The 20,420-nt window shown below is 31.8% G+C and overlaps 1 protein-coding gene across 3 annotated transcripts in view; it reads left to right on the top strand.

Moving 5' to 3' along the window:
- Window positions 1–20,420, top strand: part of LOC143046160 (TATA element modulatory factor-like) — a 51,796-nt gene that overhangs the window by 8,392 nt on the left and 22,984 nt on the right. Inside the window, exons 2-9 of one of the 3 annotated variants that reach the window (XM_076219185.1) lie at window positions 708–824; window positions 1,995–3,833; window positions 4,319–4,395; window positions 6,016–6,066; window positions 9,917–10,020; window positions 12,978–13,095; window positions 14,132–14,187; window positions 14,863–14,927. In XM_076219185.1, coding sequence (XP_076075300.1) covers window positions 716–824; window positions 1,995–3,833; window positions 4,319–4,395; window positions 6,016–6,066; window positions 9,917–10,020; window positions 12,978–13,095; window positions 14,132–14,187; window positions 14,863–14,927 — 2,419 coding nt within the window. In that variant the 5' untranslated portion in view covers window positions 708–715. Of the gene's footprint in view, window positions 1–707; window positions 825–1,266; window positions 1,344–1,994; window positions 3,834–4,318; window positions 4,396–6,015; window positions 6,067–9,916; window positions 10,021–12,977; window positions 13,096–14,131; window positions 14,188–14,862; window positions 14,928–20,420 lie in introns of those variants that run through there. The other 2 variants (XM_076219187.1, XM_076219186.1) reach the window with 2 other exon arrangements.

Here is a 20,420-nt window from a genome sequence, read left to right as displayed (position 1 = left end):
ATTAGATATTGTTAATGACATATAAACTTGTTCATATGCAAATTTTATAAAATATTCTGTTGACTGGACACAATTTAGTGAAGATTAATATTTAACTGAGCTTTATACATGTATCTGTATATCTTTTTTCACTTAATGTTAATAGGTTGCTTTTTTGGGAATTGTAATTATAAAAAATGCATCCAAAATAACATAAAAATCTAAAATATAGCATTATTATGCACATATATTCCTATAGCTACCCTATGGAAAATTAGAAAATTGTACATTTCATAAATGGACAATGAACAAAATGGGACCTCACAAGAACTAATACAAATGCAACTATTATAATCTACTTCATTGTTTGAAATTCACAATAAAACATGATCTCTTAACTTTAAAGGAAAACAATGAATAATCAGTTTTATCGCTATTTTGTGCATTTTTCCTTTGATCTTTTTTTGTGATAATTTTCATATCATGCTACTCGCTTGAGATGGAAAATTATCGCTAGAAACTATGCATGCACGTGGTGTTGCTAACGAAATTGACATGAAATTGACAACGTCGTCATAGGTAAAATAGGTAAAATAGTGATAAAAAGATTATCATTGATGAACAATGATAATCTATAAGTAAATACTGTTTGTTGGTATCGAAGCAATGATCATTTTGCAATGTTACACATTTATCTCATTTCTAAGACTTTCCTATTTTCTTTTCAGATACCAATATGAGTTGGTGGGACACAAGCAGCTTGACTAACTTTGCTTCGCAGGCTAGCCAGGCATTAAAAAATGCACAGAAAAAAATTGATAAAGTGTTGGATATTGACGAAGGAGGTACAATGTATATTATAACAAATACTTATTTACTTTTTTGAATAATTTTATAATTTTTTTATTTCATTACTACTAATCTCAGCGTCATTTACATCAGTTCTGACCCTACTTTGACCTATAATGGTTTACTTTTACAAATTGCGACTTCGATGGAGAGTTGTCTCATCGTCAGAACTGATGTAAATGACGCTGAGATTAGAAGTAATTAAAAAAAAAAATTATAACATTGTTCAGAAAAAGTAAATAAAGAGTCTGATTTACTGTCAATTATCTAATGTGTTAGTGACATATTGACGTAAATAATGAACTTATAAGGAGATTTACCTAATCCAGTGGGATGTCCTGTTGTTATTAAACAGATTCTTAACATACTTGTTTTTCACCTACAAGTACAAGTGTATGTGTTAGTTGAGAAGCAAAATGTGTTGTAAATTTTATAATTAGTTTAATTAACTAATAACTGGACATAGCAAAATATTACATTTTTATTATATAAAATATTTTAATTTTGAGAGTTTGGTGAGTAATTTGAAATTATTATCTGATGGTTCAGTGTATATTATATGTCATGTAAGATATGTTTGTTATATTTCATAAGTTTTACATTTTATACTTATAGATATTTAGATATTGACACCTGAATTTCTTGTGTTTGTATCAGGGAATTTGAAATGTTGCATAATAAGACCTTGTGAATCCTGTCTCTCTAAGACTAATTGCCAAACACATTCATGACTTAAAAATGGTGAAAGTCTTAGTCATATTGTTAAATTTGATCATGTTTACACGTGTTTATATATATAGTAACTTTTCATGTCTATTATAGTTACTGCTCTGCACTCTTTTGTTTGTTTATAAATATTTTTAATACTTGGTGACAATGTTTGTCATAATGTGTATAAACTTTGAAGAATATTTCCTGTTGCTTTTCAAGCTTGTTCCTTGTTCTCTGAGTTGTATTATTCTTGATTAAGGCTTACATGTAAAAAGCTTCATTATGATGTATTTTGTATGATGTATATATAAAGGTCAACCTACTGTCTTGTAAAAGTGGCAGAGTAGTTTGTGTATGCCTTGATGCAAGCAAGAGTCTGGTGATTAATATAGGTTTTGTACAAGTATGGCTTTGATATATCTTGAGTAATAACTCATTGTACATGTATTTTTCAGATGCATCAGGTCAATCATCACAACAAAGTAAACCAACAGAAGAAGCATCCTCAGCATGGTCTACTGATTCCTGGAATTCTTGGTCTATGTCCTCCTGGGATACAGTCCAAGACAAATCATCTACAGAAAAAACTTCAACTGTAAAGCAAGAGAAATTGAAAAGTGAAAGGTCTAAAACATCCCGATTAAAACAGGATGAAGCATCAAAGAATGAATCTTCTTTAAAATCCATTCAGTTGACATCTTCAGATTCTAGAAAAGTAAAAGGTTTGACTCACTCTGGAGAAACTCAAGGTCAAGTACGTGAAAAGAAAACTGAAAATATATCTACAAAGGAAAAAATATCTAAACCTAAAAGTAGTAGTGTTGAAATAAGTGAAAATAAAAAACAATCAAAAATGGCAATCCATACCGAAAGTGAAACTGACCAATCAGCAGACAGTTATGTGGAAACACATGACACTTCTGTAGATATGAAGTCTATAACAGACACTGAGTCAAGTTCTAGTGCTGATATATCAACTGGTTCTGTAAAAGGTAGTGCTGATAGGTTATCTCCCCAGTCAGTAGGATCAGGGGAGACAATGTCTACTGATTCTCAAAGTTACGAAAAAATACAAAACCCTGAAAAATCTTTTGAGGATGTCTTATCATTACATTCCGCTAGTAGTAACAATGAAATCACTGACTCTTCTACAAATGTAGGTTCTAAAATATCAGATCTAATGACAAAGTCAGATTCATCGCCATCTAACGAAAACGATGTAATTGAAATGTTGTCAACAAGTAGTGTGGTTATAGGAGAAGATGCTTCACTACAAGACAAAGCTGTTGTTTTGCCAGAAATTATTCCTAGCGACTGTCCCAAAACTGAACAGTATGGTTCTGTTTGTGAGTCTTCAAACTTTATAGAATCACATTTCACACAACCAGATATTGTGGAGTCTTCTGAGGTAATAGTGTCAAATACTGAACAATCAGACTCATCAGATATTCCTACTTCTAATAACACAGACTCTAAAGATATCAAGTCAAAGGATGAACATACCATTGACCAGACTTTAGGTACGTCAGATAATTCAGTAGATCCTGGAGACAATTTATCAGTAGACATTCCACAATCGTCTGAAAATTATATCAATACAGAAGATGGTGATTTACCAGAAACAGGAAATGAAGACTCTGAGAGTGACAATGTAACAACAGAAACAATTGAAAATATAACTGAGGATACGTCTAATGTTGGTGTTCTTACTCCTGTTGGACATCATGTAAGGAATAGTTCATTTGAATCACATGATGACCAGCCGTCAAGTCCTTTAGCAACAAGTTCTAGTGGAGAGGGTAGTAAGTTAGACAGTAGTGTGGATACAGACGATACTGTTGTAGGTTATAGTGCTAAAGCAGACAATGACAGCATTGGCAGTGTTTCTCCGAGCTCGTCATACGTTAAATGTATGATAGAGGAAGCTATGGTTGATAACATGAAAATGGAGGACAATTCTAGTGATGGTCATTCAGTAGGTAAATCTGAATGTTCACGTAGTACTGGAGGCCATGAATCTGGTGACGAAGTAGATACTACTACTTCTTCTGATATAGAAATCATCTCTACACCAACTTCAAATGGTGAAAATAACAAATTCATTGATTTGTCTCCCTTGAAAATAGCTCTTCAAAAAACAGCTAGAAGGAATGATGGTTCTCATAGAAGAAATGACAGTCATGATAGTCAATCTAGCAGTAGTTCACACAGTCGAGGAGAACAGATGAGTCCTGGCAGGGATACAGACTCCAGTGAAGATGGTGTAGAAATGAAAATAACAAGTGAAGAAGCTAGTAAGAAAATATACTTTTTAAGTATAGGCATAAAAACTGTTCTGTATAGTCATGTACATGTTTTAAAACAAAGTTTAATAAGCTTGAAAAGAAGGTTAAATGAAATATCCATCTTAAATTATGAATTAAAGGAGATGTAAAGTATGTGTCAGTAAGACAGCAACCTAACCACACAAAGTAAATAAAAACATGGTGTAAAACACACAGTCTCAAAACAATAGACAGGTCACTGGTGTCTTATACAAGATGTCTAAATCATCCAGAGTATAAAAGTTAAAAATTTTGAAAACATTTGTACCTTATTAAAATTAGTATTAACCCAAGTTAAAGTAACCATCAACTGAAATTATTTGATCAATCTTTTATTCTGTAGCTAATTTATTGATAAGTGTGAAAAATGTTTTAACTTCTTTCTCAGAGTAATATTTATAGTGTATTGTAAGAGAGTTTATTAAAACAATGTCATCCATTTTTTTCTTTTACAGAAGCTCCTTTGTGCAGAGATTTACCTCCCCTTGATGAAGAAGTAGCAGATCCCTATAATACACAAAAGTTATTGAAGGTAAAGTAAAAAAAATGGAAGGATCTATATGTTAAAGATGTCGCTAAACATATTGCTTATTTGACTTGAAAAATATCCTTCCATGCATGAATATACATGTAGAATTGATTATATTTACTTAAGTAGACTTGGCTGATATTTGTGGTACCCAAAGTTTGCATATCTTTAACTGGTAGTTGGTTTGCAACATGCTGTGTTGTTGATAATAATTTACATCTATATTTCAATTGTTTCCATCCATGGTTGGGGTATTTTAGTTCTATATTAGATCTGTTTTATTTTAGTAAATTATTTTAGTAGGCCTTCATAGGTCAGGTCACACAAGCATCTTTGTTTACATTATGTTTATAGGTAGTGAGGAAAACATTTGATCTTTTAATCAGTCAAACCAAAATCTAATGATTAGTTATGAAACTCATTCGAAGCTCATTACTAGAGATAAATTTTTACCATGATTTAAAAATTGACATCTGTTAAAACATATTAAAAGCTTTGTTTTAAACCATATTGTTTCCAATGCATGTTGTTTGCTAGTGAAATAGCAATACATGAAATTATAAACAAAAAAGGATGTGAGAGAAAGAAAGAGAGCTTTCAAATTATAGACTAGTTTCGAAACTTTATATTTAGCATGTTGACTGATATGAATTTAATGAAAATTATTCATCATCATGAATTTTTGTTCAGATTTGTATACATGTACATGAATATTACCCATTTCACTGAATGTAAACGCAAGAATTGTTATACAAAGAAAATTGAATGCTAGCATACAAACATTGATTAGAAAGAAAGAAAAAATCTGCTATAAAGCTGCTTTTTAGACCTGTTTTTTTTTTTATCTTTTTTGTAAATAAATAGGAGTTACATTAATTTAAACATATTTATTTATAGTGGATTGGGAAACAAGTTTTGCAACTTATATTAATCCCTTTCCACTTTGCGGGTGCGAGTGCTGCCTTGTAGCGGCATTAGCCTGCTCTTTTTCGAAATCTACAAGGTTGTCTTTAACGTGCAAGAGATATGGCTCTCTCTTAACACGGGTCAGCCATTTATGGTCCCCTTCCGACGGACTATCATCATTTCCTCGAGACCATACTCCCAAATAGTGTCACGGGAGAGCTGAAAATTCAGTTCCTGAAATTTTCATCCCAGACGGGAATCGAACCAGGATCCTTTGTGTTAGTAGTCCGAAGCACTAACCACTACACCAAGGAGTTACATTGTAATTGTATTGTTTTTAGATAATTGTAAGCATCAGTTCGAGATTTTATGGTTTCAAACTTAATTTTCTGTTAACAAATTACTGCTTTAAATGATAATTTGAACCCATCAAATTATACTGATGCTAGAAATTAAAAAACAAAAATCAACATTCATTATTACTGTAAATGAAAAAAATCCATTGATATTTCAGTTGTATATATATCGTGCATATGATTCCATGAAATATTAAATGTTGCCCATTTAGACAGATTTTATTTATTTATGATTTAGAAAATGTATGTCTTACTTAAGTATAAAGATTTGTTTATTATAAGAAAGATAGAGATAAAAGAATGATTATAAATTCTGGTCTTTTGTTATGTAGCATAACATATAACAAAGTGATTATTTCAGTTAACTAGTATACCCGAACTGGATACTGCCACTCACGACAACTTTAACCAGGTTTGGGAGAAAGGGGTTACGCTACACTTGCTTCTTGCTTACTCTGCTGAATGTAAAGTGGATAGTTTATTTTGTACTTACATTTCTTATGTCACTAAGAAATTCTCATTTCAGGAGAGCTATAAATGTTTGGCTGTAAGATCTTTGTTTTTATTAATACCATATTTTAGGAAAAAATAATAATCAGTATTTCAAAAAAGAGTTCTAGTTTCAGAATTGTTTTTCTCTGAAAGAGGATCTTAGCCTTTGGTTTTGTTGAATAACACCATTTGCTAAAGATTATGCACTTTTATTGGCATTAAAGTTATGTTATCTATAAAGATCTATTTACAATAAACTACATGTTAGTATTATTTTACAATAACTATCCACTTTACATTTGTAGGAATTCTATGTTCAGAGCTGAGCTTTTTGTTTGTTTTAAAGAAAACTTATTTAACACAACACAACATTTACATCATATATTATCTAATTATAAAATGCTTTTCATCAGGTAAATCTTGGGAATTCAAAATGGATTTGAAGTGTTTTTGTTTGAAGAAAAGACTGTACTACTTTATAACATTTTAATGTTAGATATTCAGAATATGAACAAATTAAAGTAGAGGTTCAAACTTCTAAAACCAGTTCCATGGTTCCAGACACTGCTTTTACTAATTTATTCCATAATCTATATTGAAATTCTATAAATCTTCCATATAATAAAAAGTTACACAAACTTTCCACACCAAACATATGTGTTATGTTTATCTTTCAATATATAAATTAGTTCTGTTATTTTTTTAATTGATTTTAAAATTATATAGCTTTGAACATAGAAGCTGGTATCTTTAGTTGAAGGGTATTTTTATTTTATTGTTCACTATGTGTATTTGTTTTATCCATAGACTGGAGAATCTATGATTTTACTGTGTTTATGTCAACTTTTATGCACATCTTTATTACATTTTCTAATGAATTATATGTCATATTTAAGATTGAGATATGAATTTTCATAGTTTAGATATTTTCACTGGAATTACACATGTTAAAAACTGGAAAAATTGTTTCATTTCAATCATGCTTGAAATGGTGTTCTGTGTGAGCCAGGGCTTCCTGTTGCTGGCCCTACTATGACATATAATTGTTTACTTTGTACACATTGTGACTTGGATGGAGAGTTTTCTCATGGATTATTTATCCTTTCAAACCAAGAGTTTAGAATCAAAGCATAAACACATAAAATGTTAAAAACTTTCTAAACAAAACATGCCCTAATGTTCCATAGATAATTTATTGGTTCAATAAAAGGGTTTATGTTGCATAATATACAAAATAACCTTGACCTCCTTCAATTGCATCACTGAAAGTGGTTCATGGTGTATCAAAGTAACCTTAGAATTTTCAAATAGCACCATGAAAATAAACATAGCACTGGTTCTCCTAAAAGTATAGCACCATGGCCCATAAGTCCAAATAATTATGACGTCTTGAAAAGCTATTACCGGTATACTTTTTTGCTTTGATGCCTTATGTAAGGGATCAAAGCAAAAAAGTAAAAGTGCCTTCAAAGACTTCATAATTATTTTGACTACATATATACATGGCCCCTAAACATTTAATTATAAAAGCATCCAAGATACCACCATAGTAGAAAATATAGTATGAGGGTACCACAGGTCCTTACCTGTGGAGAACATCGCCCTCTGCTAATGGTTATTCCTGCGGCCTGTTTCTTTGTGATCCACATACTATAACAATCATGTTCAGCTTGTGTATTTGGAACAAAAGCAGGCTTTATAATCATATCTATTATCTAGTTATATTTTGCACATTTTTATCTCTCATTTTTATCAGGTTATTTGCTTTTTGTTGTATTATCTTGAGTTCCCTTACTTTTTGGGAACTCCTTCTTATGGGGAATATTTTTCACTTTAGTGTTTGTGTTGGGGTTAGGGAATAGAGATATTGTAAGGCTAGGCTAGATAAGGGTTAAGGTTGAGTAAAGGATATTTACAGAATAGCAAAATATACCCACAGTTCACTAAAAAATGAAATATAAAAAAATAATTCTATATTACATGTTGTCATTAATAATTAATTATTTTACTCTATATATATATATTGTAACAATGGTATAAATGTTAACACAATTAGAAAAAAAACTGTCCTCCTGAACAGATATCATTTGAAAATGAAATAAATACTTTATAAATTTTGTACCCTGAAACCCTGAAACAGTTTCTGGATTGCTTAAAGTTAATGATTTGTGCTGTAAAAATTAAAAATAAATTAGCTTATAGGAACTGAACCCCCTGTTTCTAGTCTTATAATCAGACATGGGTGCTCTCTCAAGCCAGTTTAAGTCTGATTTGTCAATTGCAATTCATCATAATTAAAATTCTTTTCTTAACCGTTTTTTACTTGTAATAACAGTTCTCAAATATGAATTTTAAATAAGTTTTAGACTTACTTATTTATCACATTCTATAAAGTTGTAATTATATTATAGACAGTGTTGTACTGTTTTCTTACACATTTTTATGATTCTTTCCATTATTTTTTTAAGCCATTGCCTCTCTTGGGGCAAAACATTTGCCCATGTTTGTCATTTTTTGAATTTTTTTATGCCCCACCTATGATAGAAGAGGGGCATTATGTTTTCTGGTCTGTGCGTCCGTCCGTCCGTTCGTCCCACTTCAGGTTAAAGTTTTTGGTCAAGGTAGTTTTTGAAGACGCTGAAGTCCAATCAACTTGAAACGTAGTACACATGTTCTGTATGATATGATCTTTCTAATTTAAAAGCCAAATTAGACTTTTGACCCCAATTTCACGGTCCACTGAACATAGAAAATGAAAGTGGGAGTTTCAGGTTAAAGTTTTTGGTCAAGGTAGTTTTTGAAGACGCTGAAGTCCAATCAACTTGAAACTTAGTACACATGTACCTTATGATATTATCTTTCTAATTTTAAAGCCAAATTAGACTTTTGGCCCAAATACCACAGTCTATTGAACATAGAAAATGAAAGTGCGAGTTTTAGGTTGAAGTTTTTGGTCAAGGTAGTTTTTGATGAAGTTAAAGTCCAATCAACTTGAAACTTAGTACACATGTTCCCTATTGAATGTCTTTTTACTTTAAATGCCAAAATAGATTATTTTACCCAATTTCACGGTCCATTGAACATGGAAAATGATAATGCGAGTTGGGCATCCATGTACTTTGGACACATTGTTGTTTGTAGTTTTCTTATGTGATTGACCAGACAATTTCAAGTTTTTTTTTTTCAAATGAGCAATTTTTGTCATCCCATTATAGGTATCCATGTAAATTATAATATATCAGCCACAAACTTATCATGCTAAACAGGGCCTATTCCCTTCATTAACTTGCAGAAAACCTTCATATTGTGATGCTTATATGCAAAAACTATTAAACATTTTGTAAAATTTTGCGCTTGTTAATACTTGACTTGATGATGGTCCATGAAGTGCATTTTATATCATAATTTGCTAGTATACAATATTTTAGGACCCCCTAATTTGGTAAGAATTGTTCTAACCAATAGACCTTCAAATGGGGAACTAACTGTATATTAAGGTGGTTAAAATATTATATTGTACATAACTGTATACATAGCATGTGACATGAAATGGTATGCATCTATATATGATATTTAGTTTACTGTGTGAAGGAGATTTCTGTTTTGTTAGCTGTTGAGAAAAAAAATATAAAAACAGTAAAGAACGAATGCTTTATTATGTTTTAGCCATTTTGACATCTTTGAACAGAATTAATTGAAAAAAAAATTATTCATGTTTTGTTATTATATAAGAGATATCCAAATGTGAGATGAATTTGACTTTTTCACAGAAACTAGCAGAGATGGCTGAAGTGTTGCAGGCTAGAGAAGACAAACTGATTGTTCTCAGTAAAGAAAATATGGACTTGGTGGAAACAAATAATATATTACGCAAGTTAGTCTAATAAGTTATCATATGCCCTGCTGTTGTTAAAATCTGAAATATTAAAAATCAGTGTTTGGTTAGTTACCTTCTTCAAAATTCAAGTGCTTAGCACTAGATTTAGTTAGAAATAAACTCACCGTGTATCACTGGTACAGTGGATATTATAGGTTTAAAGGCCTTTTTAAAGGAATTTATTGGTCTATATACTTGACCAATTCACTCACAAACAAATATATGATATGATATGATTGTGAGTGACTTGGTCCAGTTTATACACCAATAAATTGCTTTAAAAAGGCGTATAATCCTTATTCTAATGCAACAACGTTTGTAACGTTCATTTTGATTGGATAACGTCACTTATTTACATGGCATCAATTGACAATTGATGCTATGGGACGTACGCACAAGCCCAGACAGCATATGACATATTTTGAATACAGGTTTTAACGTTTTCTGTCAGTTTCATTAGAATGGAGATAACGCGTTGCCAGTAAACTTAATTTGCGACCATCAAATCCCCAAATTGGAGATAGGGAATATATTTTTCAACACTCGTTACGTCTATCACACGTAAATTGTATATTACTGTCACTGAATAGGCCTGGCGAATGAATATATTTGTTGGTTAACACCAAAAGATGTACTCAACGAAATTTACTATCTGATAAAAAGTAAACTGCAAAATCTCTTATTATCATTCAAAAGAATGTTTTTGTGTTTTATTTTATTGAACGATTAACTTGCAGTGATAATAAATTTTGTTTACGTCGTTGTTATTATTGCCGCCATCTTGTTTACATTGGTTACAAAAAGAAGTTTGGTCTATCGAAAAATAACCAATGTTAAGATCAACTACTGGAAATTCTTTCGACCAATCATATCAACATATTCCCTAATATGCAAATCATATAAGAATTATAGCTGTATAGGTATTTCGAAGTGTGAAAAGCTATACACCAAACATAGAGAATAATACATGGCAAAATCTGTATCATATGCCGTATCATCCCAAAATACCCATATCAGCCAGAGGGCCTTTAGGCCCCAGGGATGATATTGGTTTAGGGTGATATGGCATGTGATACGGATTTTGCCATGTTTTATACGCTTTATCATATATTTCAACAGGAGAGTATATATGAACTGCTCAGTTTCTGATCCATATCACATGGGTTACCTTCAGTTACTTTTGTCTTGTTTTAAAAAGCTTTAAAAGAACTTCTCAATTACTCATTCGAAGCATCCTTACAATTTGCATGCTGGTGTTTTAAAAATATTTTGTTTTATTGTATTTTTTTGTGTGTTTTGTATTGTATTTCATAGAGTTCTTTTTTATAGTTGCATTTCTTTTGTCAAAAATATGAAAACTAGACGTTTGTGACGTCACATGCCAAACAATGATGTCATTCAAAAAATTTCGTCACAACCGAAAAACCATTCATTTAAGACCCAATTTTTTTAATGAAAAAAAGTTGGGGTGTGATAAACGGTGCGATAAAGGGTAGGGATGTGATAAAGGGTATGATAAAGTGTGTGCATCAAAGTTGCACAGTATGGATTAAACAGTAGGCTATTTATCAAAAATTCAAAACTACTGTATTTACTACTAAATGTATAATAACTGCTGCATCGCTCGAGGGCTGATAATACTTGCGATATGAAAAATGACATGTTATGATCTTTTTATTATATGCTTCAACAATAGAGAAAAATAACAGATTCATAAATTGATCCTTTTACGTGGTTCCCAAAAAGAAGTTCAAAGACTGAAAGCTCACAGACGTTGGACCCCAAATTTAGTACATTCAATATGAAATCTTTCTATCATATGCCTCAACAGAGAAGAAAAACATTTTAATGAAGACCAATCGAACAACAACAAAAAAAAATTCAACAATATACGTCATAATGAACACTGTTTGGAAAGTCAACTTGTTTTAAAGTAACTTTCTAAATTATGTTTGAAACTGTAAAAAAATGCATTTACTTAATAATTTTTTTTTAAAATTATTTTACACAATATACTTTCCAGTATCCAAATAATACTTTTGTACACTACTTTGTAATGATTCACTGAAAACGTAGCATTGAGGTGTATTTTCTGGAATGTGATAACGTTATGGAAAGGCATGTGATAACGTTCAAAGCATGTGATAAACTTTTCATATCAGCCCTCTAAGCACCAATTAGAAAAATATGGAATTTACTTTAATTTAATGCTATTATTATACAGTAAAAATCATATGTTATTTATTCTAAGTATATGATAAATGCATTTAACAATGCACCTTACAGAAGGATTTATGTGATCATCTATACACTGTACTCAATGCTTCTTTTGGGAATAAAATATTGAAAAATAATATATGTATAAAAGATTTCAATGCCAATTATTGAAACAGCTATACATATTACGCACACACAGTGGCCTTCTATCAGAAATAGAGGTGCAATAAATATTGAATCATATTGAATGAGACGAGCGTCAACTTCTTTGACGAGTATTCGCACATGTTTTTAGTAAGCGTTCTTGTTTTAGGAAAATAATGAGACTTATCGAATCATCAACCTATGACCAAGTCATTTCCTGAAACAACAATCATGGATTGAAGTACACATTGATATTATATAAACAAAACAAATGTTTTCATACCGTGTCAAAAGAAAAATTGTTAACATCCACTTGGTTAGTACCTATATCGGCTGTACGGATGATACACAGTGAAACTGATCTATTGTCATTGAAACGTAACTTAGAGAATGGCTTCAACATTTTGCAATAGAAAACAACAGAACAGTTTTTTTGTAATTTCAAGGAGGAGTGTGATACAGTTAAATCTGACAGGATAGTAAGATAGAGATAAAAACATTTATTTTTTTCCTTGAATTCACTCAGATAAAAAATTAAAACAATACCATGAATACCATGTAAGATTAAATGACAGTTTTTGTTATTGTTACAGTCAGTTACATCAGGTTGAAGAAACACAAACAGTTGAAAGAGAGGATGTGGAACAAGTAACGCATGAGTTCACTAAAAGATTGTCTGAATCAGAGAGACTTTGTCAGCAGGCCATTAGGGTTAGTTTTGTTACACTTACTACACAATGAAGTTATTTATTTGCATGTTTGAGAATTTAGTTTTCATGCAGATAGTTGATGTATGCACTGTAAAGCTTACCTTGGCCAAGTGAGCTTTCCTCATTATTTAGATTATCCTCTTTGTTAACTTCAAATAGTAGAAGATGGGGAGAAAATGAAAAAAATGATGAACAGTATAAGATCATAAAAAATGATTTTTGTCATTAATTCTGTACTAGTCCACAATTTTTGAAAGTGTCTATTGTTGAAGATGCACATAGACCTTGATGATGATACAGGCTCTTTATAGTCTTTTGTTATAATGAATTTTTCATATCCTTTTCAAACAAAAAAACACTATTCAGCATTCCATCTCCATCAATTTCATTGGTACAATCACTAAAAGACTTCCAATGACTGTATGTTAGTGATTCAATTTTTATGCCCCACCTACGATAGTAGAGGGGCATTATGTTTTCTGGTCTGTGCCTCCGTTCGTCCGTCCGTCCGTCCGTCCGTCTGTGCCTCCGTTTGTCCGTCCGGTTAAAGTTTTTGGTCGAGGTAGTTTTTGATGAAGCTGAAGTCCAATCAACTTGAAACTTAATACACATGTTCCCCATGATATGATCTTTCTAATTTTAATGCCAAATTATAGTTTTGACCCCAATTTCATGGTCCGCTGAACATAGAAAATGATAGTGCAAAGTTCAGGTTAAAGTTTTTGGTCAAGGTAGTTTTTGATGAAGTTAAAGTTACATCAACTTGAAACTTAGTACACATGTTCCCTATGATATGATCTTTCTAATTTTAATTCCAAATTAAAGTTTTGACCCCAATTTCACGGTCCACTGAACATAGAAAATGATAGTGGGAGTGGGGCATCCGTGTACTATGGACACATTCTTGTTTAACAGAAATCAATAAAATTGAGAAAGGAAATGGGGAATGTGTCAAAGCAACAACAACCCCACCATAGAGCAGACAACAGCCGAAGACCACTAATGTGTCATTATTTATATTATTTATCTCTCCACAGGAAAAAGAAGCAATAAAGAAGCAGTTTGAAGACATGTCAGCAGATTTTCAGAAAAAGTAATTGTTATGTTTGTATAATTAATTGAACCCTATTATTTATGTTCGATGGTAGACCTTATTGTCCACAAGTTTCCTATCAATCATGATATCCTGAAATTCTAAATTGTCCAACTGAAATGGGACCTAGAAAAGGCATAAATACTTTAAGGTCAAGGAACAGTAAATAGTCTTTGTCACAGATTTTGTTAAAATTTTGCATACAACTTTGGCTTGTTGAACTACAACTGAAAATAGAAAAAAAATACATTAATCACTTTTATTATCTGAAGTATCACAGATTGATTTTTTTCAATATGGTTGAAAATTTGTATAGAAAGCACATAAAATCAGTGAAAAACTTTCTAAAATTTGTCTTCAAATCATCAAATCTATTAATTCTACTCCATAGATTTTTCTTTAAAAAAACTGTAACTTGGCCTTAATAAAGAGAGCAGAATGATTGTTTATTTATAATACTATGCAGTCTCTAACAGTTTAATATTTCTATCTTATTTTAAAAACAGTATATGTCTTTTTCAAAAATGTGGCTCAAAATAAAGAAAAATAGAGATGATGGATATATGTCAATAGAACAGAAACAAATTCGCACAAGACATGCATGTCCTAAATTCTGTATATTACCTATGATGAAATTATTTGTAAGATTCACATATGTCTGGTATATAATTTCAGATTGATAAAACAAGAGAACTTTTTCAAGGAGAAAGAACAAGTAGTGACAGAACTAATGCAAGAAGGTCACATATATTTACTCTCTTCAATATAACTTTTATTGATCTTATAGTTGTCTATTTTCACACTTAAGGGGGCTCGCGGGTATAAATCATTTTTTTTTTGTAACATAGGATTTCGCTATACTTTTTTATAAATGAACTTTATCATATACTTAAAGGGAAACTTTGCAAAAAAATCAAAAATTGATATTATGTTCATTCTGTATAAAAATGCTCAAATTCATAGATATTAAAGTTTTATTCCGCTAGATAAGCGATCACCATCGATTTTAAATTTAGAGTATCAATTCTCTGCGTTCGGCCATTTTGTCTTCTTTCTCGATTAATACCAACGATATGTCTATAAACCACAAAGGAACAAAACTACAGTAACCGATGTAGTCGTAACTGCGTGTCGATATCTTGTCAATCGTACGGTTGTTTTATCCGACTAACTAACTTGATACGGAAAATATTCTTATTTTTATGCAGTTAAGCTGCATTATGCGAGCACCCTAGATTTGTGTTCTACTCAATAAATCCTGAAATACTTGCCATTGTTATTATCTAGCTTGTTACTATGTTATATATAACTAATTGAACACTTTTTTAATACTTTTTATTCTGGATTACAAAAAAAATGACCAGAAAAACCTTAAATGATCGTCGATTTATCCAAAAGTTTTAAAGTTACACATAGGAAGTAGTGCTTATTAAAAATCCTTGTGTAGTTCATTATGACTCGTGCTTTTAGCTAAGATGTCAAAGAACAATTGTATGAAATATTTAATCGCCGAAAATCTCTTAAGACAAGCAGTTTAGATTTCCCAAATGACAAAAGTCGTAGGAATATTGTTTGTCATCAATACGTAGTACAACTACGTCAGTAGTCTATTATATAATTCAATTGTTCATGCTGTTGGCGGCAATTTCAAATTAGAAAAAGAAATTTTCGTAGCTTTTCAATTTGGAGCTCGAGGCAGGTGTGCAAATTAGCGGTGGTCCGAGACCTTCCACTTTTGCAAGCGGAATTTCGACTAGGATAGTTGGTTTCTAGCTACGCCCGACGTAGTCGCCTTACATTTGAAAGAAAATAAGAAATTACTTTGCAAACCTTTTCGGCACCATGTTCACCAAAGTCTCCAATTAAACGAGCTAAAAACTTATTTTTATCATTATTATTCGTGACGGCGATGTTCATTTTGTTCAACCGCTTTATACAGAAAATCGCCGACAAATATTGTATAAATTCGAGTAAAATCGAGTAAAATTGTATCTGATTGACAAAAACAACATTGTAAACACATAACAATGGCGGCCGTGAAGACAAAATTTTACAAAATCGGATCCGATTCCGGAAGCGGATAAGGATAATTCCGGGTTTGACGATCATTTACAAAATAAATCCAAGCAGGTGAAAAAATACATCTATGCATGGTAAATGAATATAAACACTAGTATTGTAAACCAAAAGATATATGTAAAAGAAAGAAAAAGCTAAAAAATATTTTATTCAGAAACTAAAAATTACTTTTTGATAAATTTTAATTTAAAATGATCCAATACAACGTGACAGCTGGGAACAGTATATCTAACAATATACATGTTCATGGTCACAGTCTAAATTTTCTTCATAAATGATAAATGATGATAATGCATGTGAGATGCTTTTAAAGTGTAAACATATTACTGCAATTTCGAGGGGTTATTTGTTTTTTCTCAATTTTGAAGGGTCAATTAAAGTAGCTGAAAGTTTCATTCTTTATTTTCACAAATAATGCAACTATATTATATATACCTTAATGTAAGTAAATCATATGATATATAGGTGTCATTCTTTGGGCCACTCTACCCCCTCCTGTTTGATAACTTGGAAACGGTCGAGCTCCCCACCCCTAAACCATATGAGGGGCAGATCCAGGATTTTAGGTTAGGAGGGGCGCAAACTTAAATTTTCGCCGAGCTGTTCTCAGCTTATTAAAAAAAAATTGAGGTAAAATTATCGGAATTTTCTTTATTAAGCTGAGAACAACCCATGCTTGCAAATTTAAGGGGGGGTGCAAGCCCGCAACCCCCCTGTCCGAATCCGCCCCTGCATATATTCAAGTATAGGACAATATAATAAATAAAAAATGAAATATAGGGGGAGTCCCTGGAGATACCCCACCCCCTCCTGTTTGAGAACTTGGAAACGGTCGAGATCCACACCCCTTAACCATATATATTCATGTTTGTGACAATATGAAAAATCAAATGAAATATAGGAAGAGTCGCTAGGGGTCACCCCACCCCTCCTGTTTTAGAATTTAAAAATGGTCGAGATCCCCATCCCTAAACCATATATATTCATGTATGGGACAATATAACAAATCAGATGAAAGATAGGGGGAGTCCCTGAGGTCACTGTTCACCCTCCTGTTTGAGAACTTGGAAATGGTCAAGATCCTTACCCCTAAACCATATATATTACTCATGTATGGGACAATATAACAAATCAAATGAAATATAAGGGAAGTCCCTTGGGTCACCCTACCCTTCCTGTTTGAGAACTTGGAAACCAATGAGATCCCCACCCCTAAACCATATATATTCATGTATGGGACAATATAACAAATAAAATGAAATGTAGGGGAAGTCCCTAGGGTCACCCTACCCTCAGTGGCGGATCAAGAAATTTTCATAAGTGGGGCCCACTCCAGTCACGCTTCAGTGATTCCCTATATAAGCCCCCTGCCCCCTTAATCCTCTGCCTACCCCTACCTGTTTGAGAACTTGAAAACCGTTGAGATCCCCATCCCTAAATTATATATATTCATATGTATGGGACAAAATAACAAATCATTTACATTTACTATGGGCAAGTCAGTCAGACCTCATCTTTGATCCCTGTTGTAGTGAACATTTGTCTGATTCGTGTCTCATAACTTTTGTACTATAGAACACAAACTCAGTTTTCTTTCCAGGGAAACCAGTCCATTCATACTATTACATGTTCATACTACGTCAAATTGAACTTCTAGCAGTCAAATAAAACCAAGGTTAACTACCAAGTAGAACAACTGCAATCATTGGGAACTTGTACCACTGCAGACTCACCATAAAAAATATACATTGATATATGCATTGCTTTTGAAACCTTGATAACATATAAACTATTTGCCTTAATAAATACATCATTAGATAAACATGAATGTACTATACATGAATGTTTAATGTTGAGGCAACATTGCCACAGTTTTCATAATTACGGTTTTCTTGGTTTTTGGTTAACTGCCCTCAGCGCTTACAGCGCTTTGATTTTAAATTGCCATGGTCTGTTGTTTTTAAACTGTTGATATTGGAATTAGGTAAAAAGTCAAAGTTGAAATCATAAATAAGTGTTCCGTGAAAATTGTTTTCGAAAATCTAATTTGTTCATAATTCTTTATAAAGTAATAAACTTTTTATACGACCGCAAATTTTGAAAAAATTTTCGTCGTATATTGCTATCACGTTGGCGTCGGCGTCGTCGTCGTCGTCGTCGTCGTCGTCGTCGTCCGTCGTCCGAATACTTTTAGTTTTCGCACTCTAACTTTAGTAAAAGTGAATAGAAATCTATGAAATTTTAACACAAGGTTTATGACCATAAAAGGAAGGTTGGTATTGATTTTGGGAGTTTTGGTCCCAACATTTTAGGAATAAGGGGCCAAAAAGGGCCCAAATAAGCATTTTCTTGGTTTTCGCACCATAACTTTAGTTTAAGTTAATAGAAATCTATGAAATTTTGACACAAGGTTTATGACCACAAAAGAAAGATTGGGATTGATTTTGGGAGTTTTGGTTTCAATAGTTTAGGAATAAGGGGCCAATAAAGGGCCCAAATAAGCATTTTTCTTGGTTTTTGCACAATAACCTTAGGTTAAGTAAATAGAAATCTATGAAATTTAAACACAATGTTTATGACCACAAAAGGAAGGTTGGTATTGATTTTGGGAGTTTAGGACCCAACAGTTTAGGAATTAGGGGCCAAAAAGGGACCCAAATAAGCATTTTTCTTGGTTTTCGCACTATAATGTTAGTATAAGTAAATACAAATCTATGAAATTTAAACACAAGGCTTATGACCATAAAAGGAAGGTTGGTATTAATTTTGGGAGTTTTGGTCCCAACAATTTAGGAAAAAGGGGCCCAAAGGGTCCAAAATTAAACTTTGTTTGATTTCATCAAAATTGAATAATTGGGGTTCTTTGATATGCCGAATCTAACTGTATATGTAGATTCTCAACTTTTGGTCCCGTTTTCAAATTGGTCTACATTAAGGTCCAAAGGGTCCAAAATTAAACTTAGTTTGATTTTGACAAAAAATGAATCGGTTGGGTTCTTTGATATGTTGAATCTAAAAATGTACTTAGATTCTTGATTATTGAAGTTTTTTGGTCCAGTTTTCAAATTGGTCTACATTAAGGTCCAAAGGGTCCAAAATTAAACTTTGTTTGATTTCATCAAAAATTGAATCCTTGGGGTTCTTTGATATGCCAAATCTAACTGTGTATGTAGATTCTTCATTTTTGGTCCTGTTTTCAAATTTCAAATTCTACATTAAAGTCCAAAGGGTCCAAAATTAAACTAAGTTTGATTTTAACAAAAATTGAATTCTTGGGCCTCTTTGATATGCTGAATCTAAACATGTACTTAGATTTTTGATTATGGGCCCAGTTTTCAAGTTGGTCCAAATCAGGATCTAAAATTATTATATTAAGTATTGTGCAATAGCAAGTCTTTTCAATTGCACAGTATTGTGCAATGGCAAGAAATATCTAATTGCACAATATTGTGAAATAGCAAATTTTTTTTTAATTAGAGTTATCTTTCTTTGTCCAGAATAGTAAGCAAGAAATATCCTATTGCACAATATTGTGCAATAGCAAGAATTTTTTTTAATTGGAGTTATCTTTCTTTGTCCAGAATCAACTTAAATCTTTGTTATATACAATATACAATGTATATACACTTTTTACTACCAACTGATAAATTTAAATAATCTTTACCATTCAGTGATAACAAGCAGTTTTTTTACATCTTAATATTTTATGATGTATTTAAATGAGTAGTTATTGTTGCAAACTCCATTAGAAATTTGAATTGATATCAGTTTTGAAAAAGGGAAACGGGGATGTGAAAAAAAAGGGGGGGGGTTAAATTTTTCTCATTTCAGATTTCATAAATAAAAAGAAAATTTCTTCAAACATTTTTTTGAGAGGATTAATATTCAACAGCATAGTGATTTGCTCAAAGGCAAAAAAAACCTTTTAAGTTCATTAGACCACATTCATTCTGTGTCAGAAACCTATGCTGTGTCAACTATTTAATTTTAGATTTAAAAAGTTTGAAGAAGAAATCTTTAATTGATTTGTAAAATCTTGGCATTTGTTTTGTGTAAAAAAAACCCATGTAATGTCAAAAATTTGATCACAATCCAAATTCAGAGCTGTATCATGCTTGAATGTTTTGTCCATACTTGCCCCAACTGTTCAGGGT

The sequence above is a fragment of the Mytilus galloprovincialis genome, chromosome 9 (genome assembly GCF_965363235.1).
Source record: "Mytilus galloprovincialis chromosome 9, xbMytGall1.hap1.1, whole genome shotgun sequence".
Classification (NCBI taxonomy): domain Eukaryota; kingdom Metazoa; phylum Mollusca; class Bivalvia; order Mytilida; family Mytilidae; genus Mytilus; species Mytilus galloprovincialis.
This window is presented reverse-complemented; position numbering and strand designations above follow the sequence as displayed.